Raw genomic sequence first — 27,715 nt, forward strand, 5'->3', positions numbered from 1 at the left:
CCTGGCCTGCAGGACAGTCTGACAGTCCAAGCCAGCCATTGCTCCTTACCCCCAGAGGCTCACACAGCCAAGGTCTAAGCCTCCAGTCAACCTTCAGTACAGCCCTTTAGCCACCTCCATGTTCTCTTCCCAGAGAATGTTTGCCAGGCTGGGCACAAGTTCCTGGTCTCTCATTCTGAGGGTTCATCCATTTCTTCTGTACCTTTCCTACTTTCCAATTATCTTCAAAGGTGACTAAGTCACCTCAACCTTAGTTTCCTTACTGTCATACCTTTCCAGGCAAAGCCCCTGTGCTCCTGCTCTCTCCCCTAACGCTGTTCTCACATGGCCTGCCCAGGCCCTGCTAGTATCACAGGAGCCTGCTGCTAAAAAATGCAAACAAATGCAGAGCCAATGGTTCTGAGGGAGGAGGATCCCTCTACTCTCAATATTGTTGGTCATCTAGGCAAGGCCCCCCCAGTGAATGTCTCTGCTCCAACCTGATTCAGGTTATTCAACCCAGTGTTGTCATCTGTCACAGCCCTCAGGCTTCAAGAACTCCATCTGCCCATCGAAACTGTTAAAAAAATATTCACATCTGCACTCAACACAGGCAGACTTCTTTCTTGTCGTTGATCCCTAAGCAATGCAGAATGCTAGCTGTTTATGTGGTATGTACCTATTAGTTAATATAAGTAACTTACAGATGCTTTGATGAACAGGACAGGGTGCATGCAGGTTACAAGCAAATGCTATACCTTTATTTAAGGGACTTGAATGTAAGATTTGGGGATCTATCGAGGGTCCTGGATCCCAGATAACTAGGGATGATTAGATAGAAGTGTCAGAGAACTGTTAACTAGACATTCCCACCATGCAGCCACTAAGAATTAAGGGAAAAAACTTTTTTTTAAAGCGAGTGTCTTAAACAGTGGTAGGCTGATGGGCTAGGTGCTCGTTCCCTTGTGCTCTCTGAATTTTCCACACCTGGTATTTTTCTTTTTCTTTTCCACCCATAAAATCATGATATTGGGTTGAGTTTTCTGGTACATCCACTGCCAGTTACTTAAAGAGTTGAGTTGGGAAAGATAGAGGTTCAAGGCCTATTTGGAGAAAAAGTTATTAGCAAGACTCCATCTCAACCAATGAGCTGGGCATGGTGGCACAGGAGGCACGGGTAGGAGGATGGAGGTCTGAGGCCTGCTTGGGTGAAAATGCAAGACCCTATCAAAAGTAACTAAAGCAAATCAGGGCTGTGGGGGGTGGGGGACGTGGGTCTGTCTTATGTGGCAGATTGCCTGGCCTCACAAGCACAGGGCCACAGAGGAGGAATTCAGATCTGGTCGTCTCCAGAGGCGGATTCTGCTACCACCTTCTGAGGTGCCCTGAGCACCTGCTTTCTGCACAGCTGGCCCTTGTGCAGGAAGGCCAGTCTTCTTCAAGTGAGTTCCAGCCCAAGACAGACACAGCCAGCCCGACTCCCACACACATGCTGGATGGAACAGGCCCTCCTTTCTGTGGTGGATGTGCATTCTCATGTTGCTGTTTCCCTCTACCCCAGCACTATTGCTTGGCCCAAGAGAAGCAGACTGTGTTTGGGCACTCTGGTAGTCTTTTGTCCTTGGGCCTATATTGGGGTAGGATCTGCACCCCTTGGAAGTGGTCTTAATCCAAGGCACACTGGATGCCTGCCAAGCTCTGTGTGTGTGTGTGTGTGTGTGTGTGTGTTTTGTAGGGCCAGAACTCTGGGCGCTATACCTTAGTTCTTCAGCTCCAGGCTACCACTCTACCACTTGAGCCATGGCACCACTTCCGGCTTTTTCTGCTTATGTGGTGCTGAGGAATCGAACCCAGGGCCTCATGCATGCAAGGCAAGCACTCTACCACTGAGCCACCTTCCCAGTCCCTGCCAAGCTTTTAAATACATTACAACCCAAGCTCTATACTGACAAAATAACTGGATCTCTGAGCCAGGGCGGGGAGCTCAGAAGTCACAGCTCTAAGACAGAAGTGAGCAGGCTGCCCAGGAAGGACGCTGGACCTAGGGAGATCCTCTCAATGCCAACAGGGTCCAGAAGCACTGACACATTGGGCTTGGGTGATGATCATAACTAGTATTTATTGAGTACTTACTATGTGTTTGGGAATCCTGACCACTCTGAGAGGTAGGTGTAATCAGCTTAAATATGGACAGTGAAGCTGGGTAGCTCATACCTGTAATCCTAGCTACTCAGGAGTCTGAGATCTGAGGATTGTAGTTCAAAGTCAGCCTGAGCAGGAAAGTCTGTGAGATGCTTATCTCCAATAAACCACCAGGAAACTGGAAGTGGCGCTGTGGCTCAAGTGGTAGAGTGCTAGCCTTGAGCTGAAGAGCTGAGGGACAGCGCCCAGGCCCAGAGTTCAAGCTCCACGACCGACCTATATATATATATATATATATATGGACAGTGAGAAATGCCCAGAGCTGCAGAAGGGAATGGCAGTGCTGGAATGCAAACCAGCTAGTGAGCACCTTTCATGTCAGGAAGGAAATAGCTTCTACTCTGAACAGCAGGAAGAGAGTGTCTTCAGACAGCCGGAGCACTGGGGGCTTCCTCCCATCTCCTGGGGGTGAAGAGAGGCAGAGAAGCCTCTGCCATCTGTGCCCTTGCAGCTGCTGCTGTTTTAAGGAGACCAGTGGAATCCCACAGGCTCCCACTATCTCCAAGGGGAAGGCTATGGGGGCTTGCTTGTTACCCTATGTATACAGGGGTCCAGGTATACTCTGAGAAACCCTGGGGCTGCCCCAGGACCTTGGTACATCCTCAGGAGGCCACTAGAGACAGTAGGAGACATTTGTAAGCGGGGTAGCTGGAGGTGCCCTGGCCTAGGGCGGGGGTGCACGGGAGGCCTCCCCCAGGCGCCGGGCTAGCTGGCCGGCTTGCTGCACCAGCAGTTCGGTGGGAATGACGGACAGGTGCAGGGCCAGCAGCTCGTAGCACCTGACGGCTTCAGCGGGGCGGCTCTTGCTGTAGTAGCGCAGGAGCTTCCTGGGAAGACGGGAGACAGGACTCAGAGGCAAGGTCATGGCGCTTCTCTAAGGGGAGGGGCCTCTCCGCCATGCAGGCCTCTAAAGGCCCACACAGCGGGCCTCCCACTACCCTCAGGGCTGCAGCGACGTCTCCCGTGCCTGGTGGACCACAGCTCCTCGCTCCGGGCTCTGAATCCTCACACAGTGGTGCTCTAGCTAAGAGATGCCAGTTCTGGCCCAGCAGACTGCAATTCCCATGCTGCCCAGGGTGTACCAACAGCAGGACTGGCGCGTTGACCCCCTTGGAGCACGGGCTGGCCTGTGAGGGGCTTGTAGCCAAGAGGGGTTCCTACCCAGGTTTCGAACTTCTCAGGGAACCTCCCCATAAAGACAGAGGCCCTTGCCACTGATATCTGGGGTGCATGGGGCTCCGGGGCTGACTCAGCATCACCTGTAGTAGTCACCTCCCAGCACGCCGATGGGAACGGAGTCATCTGAGAGGACAGGCACTTCAATCATCTGCAGTCTGTGGCCCTGAGGGGGGGGGAGGCGAGGAGGAGAGTTGAGGACAGGAAGACAATGGGGCTTAAGGGAGATGCACAAGTGGTCCTACTAGGTGCTCAGTGGCAGGGAAATTTTTTACCTTGCTTCACCATCTGGGAAGTAGGAACAACTATCACCTTATGAATATGGGTGAGAACATTCTCTCCGATGAGCATCTGTGAGGTGTGAGTGTGCACTAGACCCACAGGGGCACTCACTGCCACTACCAAGTGTGCCTGGGCTGCTGAGGAGCTCAGGTGGGCAGGGAAGGGTAGCATGGGGTGGAATGGGGCGTCAGGGAGAGTCTTAGGCAGGAAAGCATTCCCAGAGGGCCCAGGCCGATGCTTTGGAAGAGATGGGAATTGATGGATGGGGTAGGGGATGGTGGGTGGGGGGTGGTGTTAGAATTAAGACCCACTGGATGTGTAGGGCACCAGGCACAGAGCTGATGCTCTCGCCCATTGCCCAGCTGGAACCCTGAGGCCCGCTCCACAGGAGGGAGGCAGACGGGGGGCGGGGGGGAGAAGCGACCATCTACATCCACATTCACATGGGCCACGAGCTGTGGTCAGCTCACATCCAGGTCTCCAGTCCTGCTGCCTGGAGTCATCCAAGCACACGAATCCTTGGCTCTCCCTAGATGCTCAGGTAAAGTTCAAAGCAATTTCCAGTATTTCTGAAGGCACAGAGCGAAGATGAGAGCCTGCAGCTCAGTAGCGCTGGGCCTAGGTTCTGGCCCCTCATGTGAAATCTCCGTGGCCTGAGCCCTGGGGTCTGACCATCGCAATTCCACCTGCAAAATGTGGTCAGCAAAACCCACCCCATGGGCTGGGAAGATGGCTCGTGGTAGAGTGCTTGCCTTGTATGCATGAGGCCCTGGGTTTGATTCCTCAGCACCACATAAGCAGAAATAAAAAAAAAAAAAAACCCACCCCAACCACTGCAGAGTGAGGGATGAATGCGGTCACTGCAGTGACAGGCCCACCAAGCATACTGCACTATGGGAGCGGTGGGTTGTTGGCCTCTCTGAGCAGAGATCAGGGCAGGACTTGGGGAGGGGACAGGAGCAGGAGAACAAGGGAGGAAGGGGCTGCAGGAAATGCTCCTTACATTATTAGGACATCATTAGGATACACAGAGGAGAGGTAAAGCAAGGAGAGGTATGTGTGGGGGTGGTTGGAGGAAAGCCGGGAGGGGGGGAGGAGAAGCACACACCACAGACAGTGTATTCCCCTGACCTGGGCTACATGGCAGTTATGGGGGGGGGGAGAGAGAGAGAGAGAGAGAGAGAGAGAGAGAGAGAGGGAGGGAGAGGGAGAGGAGAGGAGGGAGAGAGAGAGAGGGAGGGGGAGAGGGAGAGGGAGAGAGGGAGAGAGAGAGGAGAGAAAGGGAGGAGAGGGAGAGAGGAGGGGGAGGGAGAGGGAGAGGGAGGGAGAACGAGAGGGAGAGGGAGAGAGAGGGAGGGAGAGGGAGAGGGAGAGACAGGGAGAGAGAGAGAGAGAGAGAGAGAGGGAGAGGGAGAGTGAGAGGGAGAGAGAGAGAGAGAGAGAGAGAGAGAGAGAGAGAGAGAGAGAGAGGGAGAGGGAGAGGGAGAGGGAGAGAGAGAGAGAGAGAGAGAGAGAGAGAGAGAGAGAGAGAGAGAGAGGGAGGGAGAGAGGGAGAGGGAGAGAGGGAGAGGGAGAGAGGGAGAGAGAGGGAGGGAGAGAGAGAGAGGGAGAGAGAGGGAGGGAGAGAGAGGGAGAGGGAGAGGGAGAGGGAGAGAGAGAGAGAGAGAGAGAGAGAGAGAGAGAGAGAGAGAGAGGGAGGGAGAGAGGGAGAGGGAGAGAGAGAGAGGGAGGGGGAGAGGGAGAGGGAGAGAGGGAGAGAGAGAGGGAGAGGGAGAGAGGGAGAGGGAGAGGGAGAGAGGGAGGGGGAGGGAGAGGAGAGGGAGAGGGAGAGGAGAGAGAGAGAGGAGGGGGAGAGGGAGAGGGAGAGAGGGAGAGGGAGAGGGAGAGAGGGAGGGGGAGGGAGAGGAGAGGGAGGGAGAGGGAGAGAGGGAGGGGAGGGAGAGGGAGAGGAGAGGGAGGGAGAGGAGAGAGAGAGAGGGAGAGGGAGAGGGAGGAGAGAGAGAGAGGAGGGGGAGAGGGAGAGGGAGGGAGAGAGAGAGGGAGGGGAGAGGGAGAGGGAGAGAGGGAGAGGGAGAGGAGAGAGGGAGGGGGAGGGAGAGGGAGAGGGAGGGAGAGGGAGGGAGAACGAGAGGGAGAGGGAGAGAGAGGAGGGAGAGGGAGAGGGAGGGAGAGGAAGGGAGAGAGAGAGGGAGAGACAGGGAGAGAGAGAGGGAGAGAGAGAGGAGAGAGAGAGGGAGAGAGAGAGGGAGAGAGAGAGAGAGAGAGAGAGAGAGAGAGAGAGAGAAAGAGAGAGGAGAGAGAGAGAATGGCAAAGGGCAAGAGACAGGAGTCCTCCTGGCAGCTGCCCTGTGTAGGGCAGGCTGGTTAACTGCTTTGGACCTTGGTTCTTCTGCCCAGACAGACAGCATGAATGACTGTGTGAACCGCTTTGTCCAGGTGGGTAATGATGCTGCAGATGAAGACCACCTGAGAGCCCATCCCAGAGCAGGCCATGTGCCTGCCCTTTTCTATCTACCTGGACCCTGTGTGAAGAGCAATGTGAGTTAGGCAGGGGGTGGAAGGATTATAGAGCAAAGTTACTGGTGGTATGAAAATGTGACTGTGGTTCTGGGTTCCAGTACTGAGCTTACTAGGACAAGAAGAGATGATAGACAGACTGAACACAGCATAGGATGACAAAAAGGAATCCAAGGTCAAGGTTACAGGAGTGGAAGGCGCTCAGGACAGTCCTGGCCTGGTCATGCACACCCACCGTGTCATTCTCAAACCACAGGAAGTAGGAGCAGCGGAAGTCCCCATCCTGGAAGAGCAGGGTGGTACAGCCCTTCTGCAGGTACCTGCGTGCCATCCGGACTAGAGCCCAGACCTGGGAAGAGGAGAGGGGAAACCTTGCCATGGGGCCTTTCTCGGCTGTGGGAAGAAGGGAGCAATGCACTGGGTTTTGGAGCTCCCAGAGGCCAGGGCCTTTCTCCTTAGATTAGGCCACTGCCCAGGCTCAGAGCAGGGCCCCAGAAGCGAACTATTAGCAGGTAGATGGATGAGTGAGAAATAAAACACAAGTAAGAATGCATTACATAACTACATACACGCTATACATTAGTACTCATTCAGACTGGAAAATAGCTCTTGCCAGGCTCCTGACCAAGGTGTGGCCACCTGGACACCCAGGTAGGTCCCTCTTCTCTAGGGCCCCCACTCATTCAGGTCTGGGAGGTGACGACATAATTCTACCTGAGGACCTGGCACCCTGAACCTGGCAAATCATCTGTTCCAGTGGGCAAGTCCAAACACGAGCTCATCACGAGGCGTCTGGCAACCGTGAACCAGGCGACCACCTGCCTTTCTCAGGTTGTCCTGTTCTGGGGATGTTTCCTACCTAAGCACAGGCTGTCACCAGGCTGCCTGAGAGATGCCTAAGGAAAAGTGGCCGGTCCTCATGGCTTTCCCACTCCCTCCTGGGGCTGTGAAAGGCCCCAGGAGTGTGGGTGCTCTTACTAAAAGCCATAGTAGAAGGGGGGCAAGATTTACTCCATAGCCGATTACAATGGAGTACCAAATTAAGTCTGCAAAGAGATACATGGGCCGGCTGCACTTTCCAGGAAAGCAACTTGACAACACTCATCAATAACCTTAATAACATTCCTCCCATTGGACTCAGTACTTCCATTTCTGGGAATCTATATCGAGGAAAGCATCAGCGATCAGGACTCAGATGTATGCACCAAATGTGTGAACTGAGAAACTGTTTATAACAGCGAATGCCCGGAGACAATCTGAAAGTTCAAATAGCGGGAAATGGTTATGTGAATGATGCTGCATTCACATGATGGACTATTATGGAGCTGTTAAAAATCACGCGTATGAAGAATAGCACAGGGGTAATGCATCGCTGCGCGTCACCCATCAGTTGATGAGATGGCAAATCCATCCATTTTACCACGGGAAATGTAAGGTGGCAAGCGTGAGTACATGCACCCCTCCCCACTCATGCAAATACAGAGTGAGGTCAACTGCAGCCAGCTGCATAGAAAACAATGAAGAACAGCATGCCAGAGCCCCAGCTGTCCACAGACATGCCCGGGAGGAAGATGCGGAGAGGAGGATGTGCGCTATGCATTCTATGTGCTACCCGCTGTGTGTAAAGGAGTGAGCCATTCATACCTTCCAGCTCACGTACTCTTTACAATAACCCTATGAGGTAAACAGTGCTATGATCTCCCTTTATGGAAGAAGAAATGGACACTTAGCCCAAGTCTAAGGCCACACAGCTAGTGACAGTGAAGCCGGGTCACCCAGCTCATTTTGTCCCTTAGGATAACTTTAACTAGACCAAAAAAAAAAAAGTTCTAGATGATTAGAAAGTGCCAGAGGTGTATCCTTCCCCCCCTCCCGCCCCCGCTCCCCAAAAGTATAGATTTGTCATGAATAAGTGTCAATTAGATTACGGGAATAAAAGAACTGGAAAATGCTTTCTTAGTTGAAATTAATTAGTTTAAATTTCGTTGGGGCTGAGTGTGTAGCTCATGGTACAGCACTTATCTGGCATGTGCAACACTCTGACTTTCCTCCCCAAGCATGGCAAGAAATAGAAATGAAAAGAAAAAATACAATTCTGAAGCCCAACTTGATTGGCCTCACAGGTCTTTCCCTTGTTGAGCACTCATTTATCCCAGGCACGGGCTATGTCCTCCTCTGCCCTGTGAATGCTGTCACAGAAGAGGGCTGTTTCCCCCCATCCTCTCCTACCACCCTGTCTCCCAGCCCTGGGTCCCTCAGGTCTGGAAGCCAAGCCACTGTTCCTTAGGCCCCTGTGATGATGTAATGGTGTAGATGCTGCTGAGACCAGTATGGTGAGGCCCAGGGAGGAGTCAGAGCCTCATGGAGCTCAGAGTCCTACTTTTCTTGGGTGGGGATTAGTAAAGCAGTCAGTGGAGGGTACTTAGGGCCAGAGGAGAGATTACCTTGTCCTTGACGAAGGCAGCCAGCGGTCCCTTGCCCAACTCTGATGAAGTCTTCTCACTGCTGCTGAGGGACGGAGCCACCATCTGCCCAGTTGTGCGGTCCACGTAGATGAAATGCACCAGGCCTGGGAAGTCCTCCAGGTAGGTGAGGGCTGGAGTTAAGGGGCTTACAGCGCCAGGTACTGGGAAGGGCTGCTCCTTCTGTACATCTACCACAGACACCTCTGGGCCCCTTTGGAGGATGAACTTGGATACACACACGAGAGGGTCCCTGCCCTCACTTGCTCTTGTACATCGTCCGTCACTGCTGTTCATGGGAGAGGTGGGAAGGCTGCCACATGAATGGGGAATGCCCACTGAAGGGCAGTGGCTGGTGAGAGACCCTCTGGCCTCCTTCTCACCCACCTCAGTCTCAGGAGACTGAGGGCTGAAACTTAGGAGGTTTAAACATAGGAAGAGTTCATCGACGTTTCCTGGTGTGTGTGTGGAAAATCACTATTCAATTAAACTAGTGTTCCAAAGCCTAAGGGCCAAACAGATCTTGGAAATGGTTCTCTACACAGGGAAATACATTTATGGCAGGCCTTCTCAGAGCCTTTACCTGCCACTGTGTACTAAGAGGATGTGAGGAGGCTGACGTAGAACTCTTTAAAAAACCAGACCACAGGAAGTGGGTTCTGGCAGACATCACTGCCATAAAGGATGTGTAAGCTTCTAACATTGGGACAGTAGGGACTGCTAAAATTCCATCCCTGGGGTGGTCTTACTGGTGGGGTGGTCTTACTGGACAGACTTACTCCATTGTTCTTCAGGATTCATTTAGTAAGGATGAGAGAATACACGGTGACCTTTCCCCAGGAACTGTGTTCCTGGAGCTCGGAGGCTTTCTTGCGCTGTCTGGGCTAGGCACACTAGGATATGACACCATGGTGATGTTCCTTCTGCTCTTCACCAACAGGAAGTCTTTCCAGTCCAGCAGCCTCTCCCTGCCAAGGGAAGCCGGGGTACAGGGGCTGCTGTGAGTGCACCCTGTGCCACCCAACATCCCCTCCGTCAGCCGGGGTGCATGCGTGCACTCACCGCATGATCCTCTGGAGCTGGTCCTGCAGGTGCGGGGACAGGTGTGGGCCTCCCCTGCTGGGGGCCGTGGCCAGGAAGCTGAGACGGTAGAATGCACAGAGCTGCCGCTTTAGCTTCCCACATACCTGGAGCAGCCTGGGCATGGGGAGATGAGAGTTTTGCCTCAGGCATGGCAGAGCACGTGGCTCGTGTGGCCTTGCTGATCAAATACAATACACCTCCTCACAGGCCAGCAGGCAGCTGCCTCTTTTTTTTTTTTTTTTTTACCCTGTGGTACTCCATATCTCGTGACATCTTGTCTGTCAGTTTGCTAATTTATATGAAAATGTGTATGCTGGAAGTGACATCCGGTTCTGCAGCCATGGTTGAACATAGGCCTTTGGATCTCTGGGGTTGGGTCCTTGGCCTCTGAGGCTCCACTTCCAGCCTCCCAGGAGCTGCCTGTCAGTGCAATCCCCACGCATCTGCTTCTTCCTGTGCCTTCTCTTCCCTGGGCCTGGAGGGATCTGGTCTAAGTGACTCCCCATCCCTAAGGGCCCACCACTTACTCCCAGGATGATCCCGGTTCACTTTTGGAGAAGGCCTTGGTCTTAAACTCCAGCCAGGTGTTCTGCAAAGAGGAGGGATGGCAGGTCAGTTTCCAGACTGTGTTCTGCAGTGAGGTCCAGGGGAGACCCCCTTCCCTAGGCGGGGCCTTGGGAAGACAGCAGATTCCAGACACACCTGCCCTGTGCAGCCACAGCTGGCTTCAACAGCATTTCCCTCTTCCCCTCACATATAAACATTTTCGTGAGCTTAGTGTGGGGCTCCCAGCCTCTGTGGGTGCATATCCATACACTAATGCCACCAGAGTGACCAGGAGAGTCCCTCCCTGGGATGGCAGTGGGGGTGGCCTTGCAGGGGACTGGGTGGCTCTCCTTGAAGGGTGAGACTTGGCATTCTAACGGGAGCACCGCTGCGATGCCTGAGGCATTGTGAGATGCTGCTCTGCTTGCTGACTGCCAAAATGCATCAGCATCTTACTCTTCCCTCCTGCAATCCTTCTGATCTTTTCACATCAACATACATTCCAGCCAGGGATGAATCCCGGCTTCTCCAACAGCCCCAGGCCCAACCAGCTGCAGAGCAGCTCCCAGTGACCCTTTCTCCTGAGCCTCCCCAGCTCTGAGCTAGGTGGTGCTGGGGCGCAGAGATCACCTGATCACTGCTATTCATGTGCTGTCCCCATGGCTGTGCTCCACAGTTCAGGAGTGGACTGGGGGGGAGGAGAGAGAGAGAGAGAGAGAGAGAGAGAGAGAGAGAGAGAGAGAGAGAGAGAGAGAGAGAGAGAGAGAGAGAGAGAGAGAGAGAGAGAGAGAGTGCGTGTGTGTGTGTGTGTGTGTGTGCGCGCACGCGCACGCGCTAACTCTGTGCCCAGGTGATTAGCCACCCTGCAGGGGGAATGCCCTGTGATGGGCAAGTCACTCCTCTCTTTTTTAAGTCATTGCATCCAGACTCCGGTTCTACCATTCATGGGGTGGCTGATCTTGGCTATGCCATGACGTTATCGAAACCCCAGTTTCCTCATTTGACACATGTGGATTCTAATTCCTGTTAGAACTTACATAAAAAGGTCCTGAAAACATACAGTGAAGCGATTTGGTTTTTGTGATTGTTTCCTAATGGGGAAAGCAAAGATCAGAGAACTGAGGGGGAGCAGGAATAGATGGCAGCCCTGCCACCCCAGCCCTGCCTCTTCTCCTCAGACTCTGGGCACAGATGGGATCCAGGGCCTACCTGAATCTCCTGTCCCCCTCGATTCTTGACAAACTTGTCCATCCTCTGGCGTAGGTCTCCCACAAGGGGCTGGGAGCGGAGGGCACTCCTGGCCTCCTGGCCCTCCTTCAGCTTCTTCTCCAGCAAAGAGAAGCCATCTAGCAGCTGGTACAGGACCAGAGCAAGTGGAGTGCTGGGACTCTACAGGAAAGAGCAAAGGCCCCGGTGGAATGGGGCAGCCAGTGAGAAGATGTGTAGGTCCTAAGGTCCCCAGGGCAGTGCAGGGGTGGGGGGTGTCTGTACCTTGGTCAGAAGCACCATGTTAATGCCTGGCCACAGAGGAAGGCAGTACATGGTGTGGGGTACCAAGGGGCAATAGTTCTCCTTTACGTTGGCATCCAAGAAGATCCTCCTATGGCTGGAAGATGCTGGGGAGTGAGGAACCAGGGCCTGGGTGGATTCTTCAGCTATCTGCAGAAGGAGAAGAGCTATGAGGAAGGAGGGAGGGAGGAAGGGAGGGAGGGAGGGAAGAAGAGTGAGAACAAGGAAGGGAAGAAGGGAAGAAAGAAGGGAAGAGCAATTTGGTCTCTCCTTCAGCTTAGATCTATCCATGGCTGTCTTGGTTCCCTTGTTATTTATGAATTATAAGTCACAGAAATGTTGGGGGTTTGAGAAGGTGGCTCAGTGGTACAGTGCTTGCCTTGCATGCATGAGGCCCTGGGTTCAATTCCTCAGCACCACATAAGCAGAAAAAGCTGGAAGTGAGATTGAGGCTCAAGTGGTAGAGTGCTAGCCTTGAGCTGAAGAGCTGAGGGACAGCGCCCAGGCCCAGAGTTCAGGCCCCACGACCAAAAAAAAAAAAAAAGAAACAGAAATGTTTAGCTCCAAGAAATCCAGGTTCTTAGGTCTCTATCTATTGGCACTGCCCTAGTAGCCACTGTCCTCTGTCTGTCTGTCAGCTTCTACTGGGTTTTTCTACCCAGAATCAGGACTGGATGCCACGCAGGGAGGTGGGAAGGGGCATGGGAGTGGGCTGGGTGGTCAAGGAGCAACCCAGAAAGCAGGAAGTCAGACACAAGAGAAGAGTCTTGGAAGGGCTTCTGCTCTGCCTTCAGTTAAGAGGAGGGCAGTCAACATTTAATATGTTCCTTGGGTGACCCACACTTGGGCGTGTCCTGCCAGCCTTTCAACCTGAGGACACAGACAAAAAAATGACTCAGTAGCCAAGAAAGACTCCAGCCTTAGGCAGGGGTTCCGAGTACAGAAGTCCTTAGTGGGAAAACTAGAGAATGAAGAGAATCGTTGAGATGCGTACAAACATTTCTTGATAAGGATGTCACACCAGTGTATATAACACAGCACAAAACTGGAAACAAGGCACAGCTTGCTTGTTCTGGGGCTCTGCTAAGTAAACAGCAGCATATGCAAGGGCCGGACTCGCCAACAATCCGTAAAACCCACAATGCTGCAGAGTACATTAAGTCAAAAAGTAGAATGGAAGACAGCAGGATCTAAATGCGATCCAAGGAAGCAACACATTTACACATATATGCAGCAAGTTTATGTAAAAACATAGGAATAAGACTAGAAGGAAACACCCTAAAATGGTAATCCCATTCTGGGGATGAGACTGGGGGTGATTTTTTTTGAAATATAGAATATTGGAGTCTTTATTATACAGTTAGCAGGCTGCAGCCAGCCAGTTGTTACAAAGGCCTGGAGCCCCTGGGGGGTGACTTTTATTCCCTTTTCTATACTTGGCTTTTGTTATGTTTCATTTTTCTGTAATGAATGTTTATATTTAGATTTTTTTTTTTGGGGTCCGGTTGTGGGGCCTGAACTCTGGGCCTGGGCGCTGTCCCTCAGCTCTTCAGTTCAAGGCTAGCACTCTACCACTTGAGCCACAGTGCCACTTCTGGCTTTTTTCGTTTTGCTTATGTGGTGCTGAGGAATCGAACCCAGGGCCTCATGTATGCAAGGCAAGCGCTCTACCAAAACTTAGATTGGACTTTCATTCCCAAGGAACAGAAGGATGGTGAGAACTGGTCACAGTGAGGCCAGCCCGTGAGGGTCACCTCATTCCTCTCCCTGCCCCCACCTGGGCTGAGCAGCCCTGCCAGGACAGCCGCAGGGCTGGCTCTGTTAAGTCTGACAGGAACCCACAGAGTCCCCAGCATCTCAGATGAGGGGTGACCAGGCATACCCAGGGGACTCACCTGAGATACATCAATGGGTGAGGTGTTGCCATCCAGCCAGACAGTACTACCTGCAGGTCACAGGTAAGAATCTATCAATACTGCGAGGGTGTGCATAATGGTCAGACAGCATGTTAGAGGAGCTGGGGCCTAGGAGCTCGACCCAGGCATGGCTCATCTCCATGCACCAGGCAGGGACAAAGGCATTTTACTATGGCTCCAGCCGCTAGAAGGCCAGGCAGCCCAAGTGTTCCAGCACCTGGCCAGCACCAGGGCGGGGCAACCTAGGAAAAGAGAGGCTTCCTGCAGAGCAGAGCCAGCTGCTAGGAACTGAGCTCCCAGGCATGCATGTGGCGTGCCCCCCCTCCCCCTTCTTTCTCTTCCCTCCCCTCTGTGTGTGTGTGTGTGTGTGTGTGTGTGTGTGTGTGTGTGTGTGTGTGTGTGTGTGTGTGTGTGTGTGTGTGTGTGTGTGTGTGTGTGTGTGTGTGTGTGTGTGTGTGTGTGTGTGTGTGTAGTTAATTGGAAATAAGAGTCTCACGAACTTTCTTGCCTAGGCTGACTTTGAACTATGATATTCAGATCTCAGCCTACTAAGATGAGAAATGGTTTCCATTCATCATTTTTTATTTCACCTTTTACAGGTGTGGGCCCCCAGTGCATGGCAACCCACTACATTGTATTTTAAAAGTTCTGCTTCTTTTTACCATCAGATTTCTGGTTATCTATCTTTGGCATCCTGGACTTATCACACCTACCATTATAGATTTGAAATATTACATGTTTGCAATGATATTGTTCTCTTTTATATTTCTTTGCAAATAACCCTCATTTGTAATCACGCTTTTCTGGGTGCAGTGGGTTCAGTTTCTAGGTTTTATATACCTGATTTACAAATGGATGAGTACGACTCAGGCCATTTGTAAGTTGTGAGTTCTGTGTGCACTAGAACATTATTTATAGCTATAGCAATGAAAAACTAAACACCTTGAGAGAAGGGCCGGGGGGGGGGGGGGCCGGCAGTGGGGGGGGGTGGTGATGAAGGAGGGAGGCGGGCAGAAGGAACCTCTGAGGGAGGTTACCTTGCAGGGAGCTTAGATGCTCTGAGAATGATTCTGAACCCTCACCCAAAAAAGAGGCACAATTTTAGAGGCTCCTGTCCATACATGGAAAGTTAAGACTATCTAATCCAGAGTGTGCAACTTCGGCTGCCATTTAAAATCATTTGGAGCTGGGTGCCAGTGGCTCACGCCTATAATCCTAGCTACTCAGGAGGCTGAGATCTAAGGATCATGGTTTAAAGCCAGCCAGTGTAGGAAAGTCCATGAGACACTTATAGCCAAAAACCACTAGAAAACTAGAAGTGGCGCTGTTGCTCAAATGGTAGAGTGCTCGCCTTGAGCTGAAGAGCTGAGGGAAGCAGCCAGGCCCAGAGTTCAAGCCCCATGACCGACAAATAACCCCTATTGTCACTGTATTTGATGTTGGTGCCCTGCATCTTATATATACACTTCTCTAATTTGAGGAGGGGAAGGGAAAAAACAAAATGCTTAAATAAGGATACAGGTTGACCCATTGTAACAATGAGATGTACAAAATACTATGTTGAAAATGAACTTTACAACTTCAAGGGTGGGGGTGGGGGGGGAGTTGTAGAGATGGGAGGGAAGGGATGGTAGGGGAAAAACAAAGGAGGAGGTAACGATGCTACATAGGAAACGTACTCATTACCTTGCTCATGTAACTATAACCCCTCTGTACAGCATTTTTACAATAAAAAACGTACAAAAATAAATACAATAAAATAAATCATTTGAGAAACTTTCTAAGGTAAATTCTGAAGAATTCTGCCCCCCACTCAAGGCCCAGTTCAATGGAGTCGCAATCTATGAACAGAATCAACCTCAATGATTTTGAGTATTTATACTGTTTACCCACATAACTTTGGAAAAACAGGTATATGCTACAAAGAATATATTTTCATATGGACTTGAAATCAAATGACTATTTCTTAAGTTCATTTAATGACTCAATTATTAGTTATAACAAAAGAAAGCTGAGGGTGAGAATATACACGTAGATACACTTTTTAATCAAATCGACTTGCCATGCAAGGCACTGGGGATTGCTCGAGTGGTCTTGGCACTCTGAATTCGAGCAGGAGGTGGCAGGGCAGGGCAGGGCCTCAGCCAGCATCCTGCTCTCTAGGAATCTGAGTATAAATAGCTGGTGCCCTTACAAGGCCTGGGCCCAGTGAACTGCACTACTTCAGAGTCCCCGACTGCCCCCACATGGCAACCATTCTTCTTCCCTCGTCTTACCTGAGCTCCGTTCACTGGGAGAAGGAGCCGGTGTGAAGTATTCCTCGGGGATGTCCGGGTCCTGGATGGAAAGAGAGCGGCTCAGATTCCAACCACAGGGTCAAGGGCAAGGTGAGTGCTGGCCCTTCCTTCTCTTGCCCCGGATGGGCCAGGCCATACCGTCTCTGCAGAGCTCTCTGCCATGGGGTGGGAGGGGCCCGTGGGGCCCGTGCTGTCCACGCTCCAGGCCCGCTGCACCGGGATGCTCTGGCTGCTCTGAGGCCTCTGCTGTGCGAAAGGCTGTGATGGGGCAGGGCAGAGGCTCATCAGTGCAAGTCCGACCGGCCTGGGCCTGTGTCCTGCCTCCCAGCACTTCAGAGAGAAGCCTTTCTAATGTGAAACTCTGGGACTGAGGAGCCCCGGCTTTCCAGGGGTGCTTCATTTCTAGGTACTGAACTACTGAACTTCTAGAAAACCCAATATCCTAGTATCCAAGCCACGAAGACTACCACTGATGATGAGCAGAACGTCCATGCACCTCATGCTGCCACACCCCGGCACTGTTGTGTTCAATCTCCTTCATCCCTGGTGATGCCCCTCTAGAGACCACCTGGGGACAGGGGCTCAGAGAGTGGCAAGCAGGCCTGGGCCCTGATCACACAGCGGCTTCCAGGACTAACTCTACAAATCTGAATGTTTTCTTTAATGTCCCAGAATCTGTGCCTTCCAGAACTTTCCATCCATCTGAAGTAATAAGAAAACACCCCAACTATGACCCGGAGGGTATTCATCACTCTCCAGGCAGGTTTCAGAGCCACTTCCCTGACCGCCCACCTCCCACAGGTCTGAGACCTGGGTGCCGTCCTCCTCTTCGTCCACTGTGCTTGGGCTGGGGTGGAGGTCCTGCACCAGGAGGATGAGGGCCAGAAGGTCAGCAGGGCGCAGGGTGCTGGCACCATGGCTACAGAGACACAGGCAGGCAGCTTGTTGGCATGTAACTTAATTTGTCCTGGAGACAGGCAAGGTTTACGTAACATTTAACCTGTTGATTTTTGAACATACAACTTGGTTGAGAATAAGGAAAAATTTACAAATGGGAGGTTCAAAGGACCGCGAAGAACATGAAAGGAGGTGCTCTTCTCCCACACCTGTGGAGAAGGGCTCACATAGCAGTAATGGTGGCGTGAGCTGGACGGAGGCATGGAGGAGTCTGGGCCGGACGGCGCCACACCTGCCCTGGGCTCACCTGGAGTAGAAGGCCAGCAGCTTGGTGTGGACTAGCAGGAAGGCGTGCTGAGCCTCCTCGCTGCCCTGCGCAGGCTTGGAGTTGACAGCCTGGATGACGTGTCGCTCCAGTGCCTCTATGCACAGTTCACAAAGCTGGGGATGAATCAGCCGCTCCACAGCCTGGGCAGGGGTGGTCAAGGGAGGAAGCCATGTCACCTCTACCGTCCTGCTTCTAGGCCCGGGGCTCCCTCACCCAGCCCATCTGGAGCTCACACTAGACACCAAGTATTAGAGAGCAGGGAGACTAAGATAGCCTGGTTCCAGTCTGCCTGAGACTTCCAGAATGGTCCCCAGGCTCTAGTGGATGAGGCAGGCAATACACAAAGCAACTGAGAGTCAGGGTCAACGGTGAGGTGTGCTGAGCTGGAAAGACACGGATGTGTCTAGAGAGAAATAGGAGAGGGTGTCCAAAGAAATGTCCTTGAGGAGGTGACTAACACTGATACCTGAGGAGATGAAAAGCCTTCCAGAGAAAGAGAAGGAGAACACAGCAAGCCAAGGAAAGAAGTGCAAAGCCCCTGTGGTGTGGAGACAGTATGGAACAGTGCTGTGTGCCTGAAATAGAAGGCAAGTCCTATCAGTGATTTAAAATTTTGTAGTTAAAAAAAAAAGAAACAGGTGACATCGAGCTTTATATTTTGTTTTACCCAACCTATCAACTATAGTACCAATACATCATTAATTGGAGCAATATTACTTGGATATTCCTATATCGTTTGGTGCCAGGTCATCCAAGTTTTGTGTGTATTCCATGCGCAGCAGACCTGGATTGGGACTAGACACTCTCAAGTGTTCAAAACCCATACGTGGCTGATGACTAACGTATTGGATGGAGATCACTGGAGAGAATTCCTGAGATGGAAAGAAGGCCTAGATCACCGAGGTACAGTGAGGACAAGAGACAGGAACAGAACATTAGGACCTGGTGGGCTTGGGGAGAGGGCTGGGTTTCATCTGAACTGCATTCTGTAACTATTCCTCTTGTACAAGAAGTCTTTTCTGATCCCCCAGGAAGAGCTGACTGCTTCATCCTTTGTGCCATCATGGATTTTGACAGGGAAACAAATCTGGCAGCCAGGGTGCTTTATTGTACTTTTAGTAGCCATGTATGGCGAATTTCCTGTTGAGGGCAGAGAATGTGTCCTTCTACATCCAGGCCTGCTGTTTCCTCCCGCACCCCATCGTCACCTCCACCGCGAAGCTCTGCTCCTGCTCCCTCAGGTGGTTGTAGGTCCTCAGCAGGTTCTGGAAGCGTGCCCACACCTGCACACGTTGCTCTAGGTCAGGGGGCCGCAGTCTGGGGACAGATCCCAGGAAAGTAAAGGACTGTGAGAAAGCTAGCCAGCCCTAACTCCAACCCCACGGGCCCCACCCAGATCAGTATCAGAGACCTAACTAGAAGTACAGAGGCCATGTTTCCAGTGGGGCCCTGGTTGCTGGGTGGTATGGCAGGGGCATGGATCCAGGGCTCAGGCACATGAGCAGATGACTTCATTCCTTCATCTCTTACACACAGACATACGGAAGCCCCCTGGGAGCCAGGAAGGTGCCTGTTTCCTGTGCCTCTCACGTCCCTCACAAATCCCTGAAAACAATCTGTGCATCTCCTGCGCAGAGGTGCAGCCCCCTTAAACACTGAGAGTAACCCTGGCTATGTGTCTGGGCATCCACGGCCCGAAGCTTGGGTGCTGGGATTATTACCACTGGGGCTATAATGATGTGTGAAACAATGTCTGCTCACTTCTAAACTCAAAAGACCCAGGATTTCAAATCACGGCTTTGGAGGATCAAGTGGTCTAACCTTGCTCTTCTGAGTCCACATTTCGACCACCCCCTTTCCCAGGGCCCTTCCCACCTCTGGGTGTGCTTTGAAGACTGCTCTCATTCACTGAGTTCTTTACTGCAGGCCCAGAGGTGGGCTTGAGGGACCCCGTGGGGGCAGTTTCAAAAAGGATGGACACATCCCTCCCAGAGGCTGCTCAGCAGAAGACAGAGGGGGCCAGCTGAGAGGACTCACTCCTTTCGGATGAGCTGGCTGTCCATAGTAACCAGCCCGAAGTGCACCTCGAACAGGTACTTGAGCACACACAGTTTCCGTCGAAGGTCTGCCTCATTCTCCATGTGGTCCCCATTGACGGCGATGAACAGGCACTCTCCAAACTATGGGCATGGCCACAAGGTGTTAGCCAGCCGTAGAGAGACTCCCATCACCCACCCTGATCTTGGAAGACAAATGAGGAAGGGCCAGGGTCCCAGGGATTCTGAGGAGATACAAGGGGAAAGGGTGTGGCCTTCTTGGAGAGCAGGGGGAAGAGGAACAGGGTGGGGCTACACACACACTCACCAGGTGAAGGACATACAGGTGATCATCATTTTCTGTGGAGAAGCAGGTGTATGTGTCTGAGAGTTTCTCCAGCATTGTCATGGAGGAGATGATGATGGGAGCCAGGAGAGTGCTCAGCTGGTCCTCCAGCGCAGGGAGCTGCAAGCCAGGGAGAAAGCAGCACTGCTCAGTGTGCCAGACTCAGGCTAAGGAACTAACAGGACCCAGGACCCTGCCTGGGAGGGGAAAACTGCCCCTACACCTTGGGTAGTTGCTAGGAAGATGGGAAAGGGGTACGCTGGGTAACTATGTAGTCCAGGCTCTGAATGTGGAAGGCAAAGTTGAGGAATTAGGCACGTTTCTACCGTGGAATGCCTGGGGCCTGCCATCAAGAACCCACCATCTCTAAGGAAGTCTGCCATGTAGACCAAGGTCCATGCTGTTTGTTGGCATGGACTTCTTTGAGGAGAATTTATCCTAAGAAATAAGAAAAATGATCAGAGACGGAAACAAAGCTGTGTGCATAAAGATGTTCACTACAGCATAATGTATGGTTAGAGATAATTAGAAAAAAATGCAAATTCCAACATGATCAAGGCAGTTAAATAACAGCACATCTGAATGATGGAAGCATCTATGTATAAAATCTATATGCCTACTTTCAATGATGCAGAAAATTCTCTTGACACAATATTTTTTAACAAATGTATGTGGAATAAAGTATTGAAAAAAAATTTAAAGACACCGTTTAAATGATTACTTATAATGATGATTTTTCCTCTATTTTTTGTTTTTTGGTTTCTGTACTTCTCCTATTTTCCATAGCAAGCATGCATTTACTTTGATAAGCTTTTCTGCCTCTATTCTCACTACACTCCCAAAGAAGGAACAAAATAAGTAAAGCAGAAACAACAGAAACTGGACGAATGTGCTGAGAATCCGTGAATAGACATGGGAGGAAGCCACAGACAACTGCGGCTCAACACTCAATGCAGGAGAGAAAAGAAAGAAGGGAACAGCTGGTCTTCTCCGACTGCTTTCAGGAGATTCAGATGGCTAGTGGAGAAGCCAAGTCCTTACCCCAGGCTGTTCAAATCCACAAGGAGCTGAGTAAACCCTTGCCTCAAAAAGAGCCAGGTGCCAGTCATCAGGAAGGCACAGCGCTATGATTCTGAGCCCGACAGCACATGTCTGCTTGCTAACGGTCTTGGTGCTCAGGAAACTGGAGGTGTATCCAGCTCTCACAGTGGTTCCATCCTGTTATTCTCACTCCAGCTCGGATGACTCCTTTACCAGCCACATTTGGGCTACTCTCATCTAGTCATGCCCCAACCCCCACAGCCCATCCAACATCTTCAAGCCAGGCACCACGGCCTGAACTCGGGGCACATGCTTACCATCCTGTTTACTGTGCATTGTCCCTGTTTAGTCCTGAAGTTCCATGGGCACAGAAACCATACTGATTTGTCACAGGGGCCCACATAATAGGTTCTCTGGTAGTGTTTGTTGAATGACTACCCTCTTAGGCAAAAACCAATAATTGTACAATTACTCACCTATAATTTCCTTGAACTGTCACGATTCATGCAAACAGAAAAGGCACTTAAAAAAAATCTAGATCTAGCAACTCATCTTAAAAAGTAGCAGCTTTTTCTACAGGTAGAGTGAGAATTTTCTTTTGGTGGGAATTATAAGGTGCTACCATATCTTTGAAGAGCTTTGCGACTTTTTCTCTATTTTTAGGTATAAACATAATGTTCCCTATAACAAAGTGATAGCTAGCAAGAAGCACTCTATACATCCAGTATTAGGGAAATGGCTAACTGATGATATATTTATTCACCTACTTAAATATAATGATGCTATTAAGAATTATGCTTTTGAGAATGTTTAACACAGTGGAAGAATGATTTTGACATAATGGGAAGTGAGAAAAAAAAAACACCAGGAAGTAAAACTGTAAAAAAAGCAGTCCAAAGCAAGTATGTTAAGAAATTCATAATAGCTTTGGGTAGCGGAATTAGAGGTCACTTATAAAGTATTTCTCTGTATTTCCAAATTCCCACAAGTAACTTATGTTATTTACATGATCAGAAAAAAGTGAGTGTGGCATACTTAAAAATAAAACTTTAAAACCTTTTTTCCTTTTTATCCTATTTATCCAGGCTTTTAATAATAAGGAAGAAAGGCCTGCCAAGTTGTCATCCTCCTTCTCCTCTTCATCCTCTCTTCCTCCTCCTTCCTCCTCCTACTTTCTCCTTCCTCTTTCCCCCTTCCTTCTTTTGTCTTCTCCTTCTTTTGGTGGTACTGGGGTCTTGAACTCAAGGACATGTGCTTGCTGTATAAGGGGTCTATCATTTCAGCTATACTCCTAGAATTTTTGATTTTTTTTGGATAGGTTTTTGTGCTTTTTTTTTTTTTCCATGCCAGTAGTTCTAGAACTGAAATACCACAAAAAGGTTGTTTAAAAATTAGAGACATTGCTGGGTACTGATTGCTCATGCCTGTAATCCTGGCTACACAGGAGGCTGAGAGGTGAGGATGGTAGTTCAAAGTTAGCCTGGGCAGAAAAGTTTAAGAAACTCATTTCTCCAACTGACCAGCAAAAGGCCAGAAGTGAAGGTGTGTCTCAAATAGTAAAGAGCCAGCTTTGAGTGAAAAAGTTAAGCAAGTGTATGAGGTCCCGAGTTCAAGTTCCAGTACTAGTACCATTTCCCATCTCCCCCTCCCCCCCTCCCCCACCCCTGCTCCCCACCCCCACCAGATAAAAAAAGAGACATTGACTGCTAAAATTTTTTTAAAGCCTTCAAGACAGGCTTCATTTTAACTTAAATATAAAATCACTGGAATTTCTACACTTTTTGGAATCTTGTTCTCTCCTAAGATTGACAAGAGTTGCCAATGAGGCTATGCTGAGTCAAACTGCTACAGAGAAATGGGTTGGGTAGCTGGAAGTTAGAGGCATAGCACAATCTCACAACACAGCAGGAAGGGCACTGACGCAGACAGTCTGTGTTGCCCCCTAAGAACAAACAACAAAAACCCCACCAAAATGTTCTTAGCCCTATTTATTATTTCAAATCACCCAACTCTCCATATGAAATATATATGTATATATGTGTGTGTATATATATATATATATACATATATATATATATATAGAGAGAGAGAGAGAGAGAGAGAGAGAGAGACAACTTTAACCCAAAATTAACCTAGTGGGGAAAAAAAGAAACTCAAATGAATTCCACCTTTAAACTGCAGAATGGAAATTACGTAAGTAAAAATGCCGAGTACATCTGAGTGATATTAAAAATAGCAAACTTGATATTCACATACAAAATAAATTAACCTCAATCCACACTCAAAGTTCATCATCTTCAAAGTTTAACATGAATCACAGCCATAATCCCAAACTCAAAACTAAGTTAGGCATGGTGACACACATCTTTACTCCCAGCACTTGGGAGTCAGAGACAGAAGGATTGGTGTTTGTGGCCAACCTGGGCAAACAAAGTTCTCGAGACGCCACTTCAACCAATGACTGGGCATGCTGGTGCACACTTGTTATCCCAGCTATGGGGGGAGCACAATGGCTAGGCCTGGTGCCATGCACCTGACATCTCCAGTGACATGGGGAAGCATAAGTAGGAAGATCACAACCTAGGCCAGCCCAGGCATAAAGTGAGACCCTAGTTCAATAATAATCAATACAAGTTGGTGGCTCACACCTGTAATCCTAGCTACTCAGGAGGCTGAGATCTGAGGATTGCAGTTCAAAACCAGCCCAGGCAGGAAAGTCCATGAGACACCTTATCTCCAATAAACCACCAGAAAACTGGAAGTGGTGCTGTGGCTCAAGTGGAAGAGCACTCACCTTTAGCTGAAGAGCTGAGGGATGGCACCCCAGCCCAGAGTTCAAGCCCTATGACTGACAAAAAAAAGTGGGTGTTGGAGGCATAGCTCAAGTGGCAGAGTGCCTGCCTTGAGCTCAATCCCTAAGAGCATTAAAGAATTTAAAAGTAATAATTGAATGCATTAAGCTTATGCTAAGCTTTTAGGCAGAGGACCCAAGTTTCTCAGATTTTCTAAGTTCTTTTTAGTCTCTTCCACCACTACGTTTCTTTTACCTTCTTGCACCCTTGGTGGTGGTCACTGCACCTCAAACATGAAAAGATCCTATGTGCAGGGTACTGGATGAGCACAGGCTCTGCCAAGCCCTCCAGCTCATCCAGGATGGAGGCAGACATCTCCCAACTTACCTCCTCTTCCTCATTCTCTGTGTGCCCAAACTTCAGCCGGAGACTCTCTTCAAACTCCTCATCTGTCCAATAGAAGAGGACCTCTGCACCCTCTGTGGCCACCAAAACACATTTCATCTGCCAAGGAGAAGCAAGGTCAAGGGCCTTCCCAGCCCCTCCACATATGAGCTCAGCCTGAGTACTGAAGAGGACCCTCACCCCAACACATAACCACCAAGCCCTTGCTGCATGCCAGGCACCACCACAAGGACCTTCGTGTGCTATTTCCCTGCACCTTAATGGAAGTTCAACTTTAGTGACTTCCAGTGAATGGGGCAGCTCCCAGACAGCTGCTTGTGACAGACGCATGGGCTTCAAATCCTCCTCCCCTCCCATGGACTTCATTGTGCCTCACCGAGATGACCGGGCTGTACAAGTGCAAAAGGGGAAATTAGGAGGCGTGGCCCTAACTTTCACATGGGAAGTCTCCAGTTTCCCAGGAGGCTCACAATATCGTAAGGTCCTGGACCCTTCACTCTCCAGGATCCACTAGTAATCCTGCTCAGTGATCCTCACTGTGTTCTTCTCAAAGCTCCAGTGGGCTTATAAACTTGAACCCATTGTCCTTTAGTGTTTAGAGGCTACCATGGAGAGGCTAATAGCATATCAAGCAATGAAGAAGCATAGCCACTCCTCAGGCTTGTTAGCTGGGAGAGACTGCCAGAGCACAGGGTGTGCAGAAGAGATGGGAGGGGAGAAGCTCTGGAGGACTTGTAGGTGAGTGGGACAAAATTGGGAGAAATAGTCTTTGGACAGAGGTTGTGGTTGAGAGGAAGGGAGCCTTGATAGCCACCTTGATGGAGAGGATGAAGGAGACACCAGGCAAAGGTAATGCATAGCTGGGGATGAGGTGGGTGTGGGAGGACAGAGTATGACGGGCCTAGAAGGGCTCAGGCCCCTATCCTGTCTGCCATTAACAGCCCTAGAGTGGATGCCCCCTACTGCCCTCTCTGCCCCAGAGAGGACCATCTACCTTGGCAAGAAGCACAGAAGAGCTTCCAGGGAGCGAGACTCGGTGACCAGCTCAGGGAACAGCCGCATAACATCCTCAGATCTGCAAATGCTTTAGACAGAGAGCATGAGTGTGAGGACCAGCAGAGGCTCTGATCCCAATGCTGCCAGTTAGTTCCCAACAAGCTTGGGGAGGAGGGAAGGTTGTGAAAGGTCGCAGGTCTTCCTTCAGCCCCCATGAGGGAGACCAGGCACAGACCAGAGGGCCTCGGGTGCACAGCAAAGTCCACATACATCAGTTCCCCCTTTCTCCACTTCCTCTGAAGGGCTCACTTCACTGCAGATGGCTTAGAGAAGGTGGAGCAGGCTGGGGGAGGCTGTGAGGGGTGACAAGGGGGAGCTTGTACACCACATCCCATCCCAGGCTGGTGCCACACAGTCTCAGTGAGAAGAGAAGGGGTAGGTCTCCTGGGAGGATGCCAGGAATGACAATCAATGAAGAGATAAGGTTTTGGGGTCACTTAAACTTCTCAGACTCAAACTCCCACTGGGAGAGGAGGGAACAATGCCAGCTCTACCTCCCTGAGGGGTTTCAGGGAGAATCATGGAAGCAGCCAGCCAGATTGCTACCTAAGCTTAGCCATCGCCTTTGGGGGGTTGTAGAGGTGTGGGGGGGGGCATCATTATGCATATTTCCAGCTTCCCTTCTCCATATAACAGGAATATTCAGACTTTGATAGAAGGCAGGGACGAGCTAAAGGTTCACAGGAAGCCTGACACTGAAAGCAAGAGGCGGAAGAGAAGGGAAGCAAAGGGAACGGGGATTCTTAGGGGGCTGGGGTCTCTCGCGGCTGGACTCAGGCTGGGCCCAGCCTGGGGCGGGCGGGGAGGCCGCCAGGCCGCCCTCCTTCCCGGACGCCCAGCGGGCCTCGGGCACTTCGGAAGTTCAGCCTGTGCCCCCCAGAGGCTGGGGCGACCTCCCCTGGGACATTTCCGGGTTCTCCCCGAGGTCCTGCAGTGGGAGGGGGGCCCTCCGAGGAGGACACTGGCGGGCACGGGGAGCCCTAGGCAGGGCCGACCCAGGGGAGCCCCCAGCGCCCCCTTTTCACGGCCTGGACCCCGTCCCCCACACACACCGGCAAAGGGACACCCCCTCGGGGCCTTGCCGCCTCGCCCATCGGGGGAACGCCTCGTCGAGGCCCCCCAAGCCCCATAGCAGTGTCACCCCAAACATCCACGTCCCCCGAAACCTGCAGGGCGACCCACGGAAGGCCTCCTGGCTTAGGACAACCGCCCACCCCCTGGGGAGGGGGTGAGGCTGAGCCCCCCCCTTCCCGGCAGGACCGAACCCCGCGGAAAGGGGGGTGACCAGAGCGGCGCTCGCACGGCCGCGAGACCCACGTACCAGCTCGCGGCTCCCGCGGCGGGGCGCTTCCGGGTGGGACCACGTGACCGCGCACGTGACCGCGAGCCCGCTCCGCGGGTTCGAGCCCCGCCCCCCGCCTGGCGTGGCCGGCTGCGGGCTGCAGCTCCGGCCCCCAGCACCCCGGGCCCGCGGCGCTGCAGGTCTCCGGGGGCATTGCCACCTTCTCCCGGGGACCTACGAGGCCCGCGGAGGACCGGTGCACCTGCGGCGCCCCGCGATTCCCCGGCGGGGCACGGAGGCCGCCCCCATCCGGCACCTCGGAAATCAAGGCCCGTCCCCACCCCAGGAAGAAGAACTCAGTCGCTGAGTTCGAACCCAGGCTTCCTGGCCCCTCGGCCTGGCCCTTGCCCGTTTTTGGTTTCCCCAGTTACCCCTGGTTTGGGGGTGCTGCGGTCCCTCCCCCCCTAGAGAGGACCAGCCTGGCCTGACCTCTGCCCCCAAGCGGGCCAAGGGTGGCATTTCCTGACACGGATCACATGGGGGGGGGTGCCACTTAAACATCCTGTGAATTGGTATGGGCTGCTCGGGGCGGGTGGGTGATGTGGACTTGGGGAGGGGGAGTAGATCTCCATCCAGGCTACCCTTGGGTGCCTTCGCGCGCCCTGCCCTGCAGCAAAAGAAGATGCTGGAATTTGGTGGGAGAGCGCCCAGTAAGAGTTCTTTGGGAAAATCCAGAGGCCAAGGATCAAGTATTTCACCCCAGCTGGGGGTGGAACTATGGAAGGGAGCCTCACTTCACCCCCACCACCCGGTTTACCTCGCCCTCCCTGGACCAACCTCCGCGTCCCTTAGAGCAGCTGGCAGCCCCACCCTGGGCATGGCCTCTGGCATCTCAGGATCCGCCTCTGTCAGTGTGTCCACTCACACTCTTCATAAGCTGAAATATTTGTTTTGTCCATTAAAAAAAAATCTCTATCTCTATATATCCATGGTAAGCATGGCATGGTATCTTGTAATTTTGGGTTTGCCTTTCCTTAATGAATAATGTTGTTCATCATTCATTGTGTGTGTGTGTGTGTTCCCAATAAGAATGGGTGCAATAGCTATTCAAATCCTTTATCCATTTAGAAATTTTATTATTATTATTATTACTACTAGGCTGTAGATATCTTTATGTTCAAGGACTCTCATCAGATATATGATTTACTTGTCAATGTTTTTCCTCTTCACTATGTGGTTTATCTTTTCTACTTAATGATATCACTTGTCTGCACCAAAATTACACATTTTGATGCAAACAAGACAAACCTAGGTTTACTTTTTACTGATTTTTGTGTCAACCTAAGTTCAAATATTTTTGGGTGCTGGTAGAATTCACATAACAAAATTTTCAGCTCACTCATTTTTAGGTATCCAGTTACATGGAATTAAGTAAATTCATAATGTATACCATTACCACCATCTATGTCCATAATCCTTTTCCTCTTGTGGAATTGAAAGCCTGCATCCATTAAACAGTAATTCCCATTTCTCCCCTCCCCAGCCCCTGGCGACCACTCTGCT

At 51.2% G+C, this 27,715-nt stretch overlaps 1 protein-coding gene across 4 annotated transcripts; it reads right to left on the minus strand.

Moving 5' to 3' along the window:
* Positions 1-757: 757 nt before the first annotated feature.
* LOC138830142 (BLOC-3 complex member HPS1-like) lies at positions 758-26,227 on the minus strand. 4 transcript variants are annotated; one of them, XM_070026576.1, is made up of 20 exons: positions 26,192-26,227; positions 24,809-24,898; positions 23,797-23,913; positions 19,559-19,696; positions 19,232-19,374; positions 18,403-18,511; positions 17,174-17,334; positions 16,780-16,888; positions 16,108-16,227; positions 15,949-16,009; positions 13,652-13,701; positions 11,739-11,906; positions 11,457-11,636; positions 10,229-10,290; positions 9,681-9,815; positions 9,521-9,586; positions 8,601-8,745; positions 6,392-6,505; positions 3,441-3,523; positions 758-3,008 (listed from the first exon to the last, which is right to left on the minus strand). In XM_070026576.1, the coding sequence occupies exons 3-20, from the start codon at positions 23,911-23,913 to the stop codon at positions 2,846-2,848; spliced, it is 2,124 nt and encodes a 707-aa protein (XP_069882677.1). In that variant the 5' UTR covers positions 24,809-24,898; positions 26,192-26,227; the 3' UTR covers positions 758-2,845. The 4 variants fall into 4 exon arrangements, with proteins under 4 accessions (XP_069882677.1, XP_069882675.1, XP_069882678.1 ...); XM_070026574.1 differs by having other exon boundaries at positions 16,762-16,888; XM_070026577.1 differs by lacking the exon at positions 16,108-16,227.
* Between the last annotated feature and the right edge of the window lie 1,488 nt (positions 26,228-27,715).

This window comes from Dipodomys merriami, unplaced genomic scaffold (genome assembly GCF_024711535.1).
Source record: "Dipodomys merriami isolate MVZ:Mamm:240054 unplaced genomic scaffold, mDipMer1.0.p SCAF_184, whole genome shotgun sequence".
NCBI lineage: Eukaryota > Metazoa > Chordata > Mammalia > Rodentia > Heteromyidae > Dipodomys > Dipodomys merriami.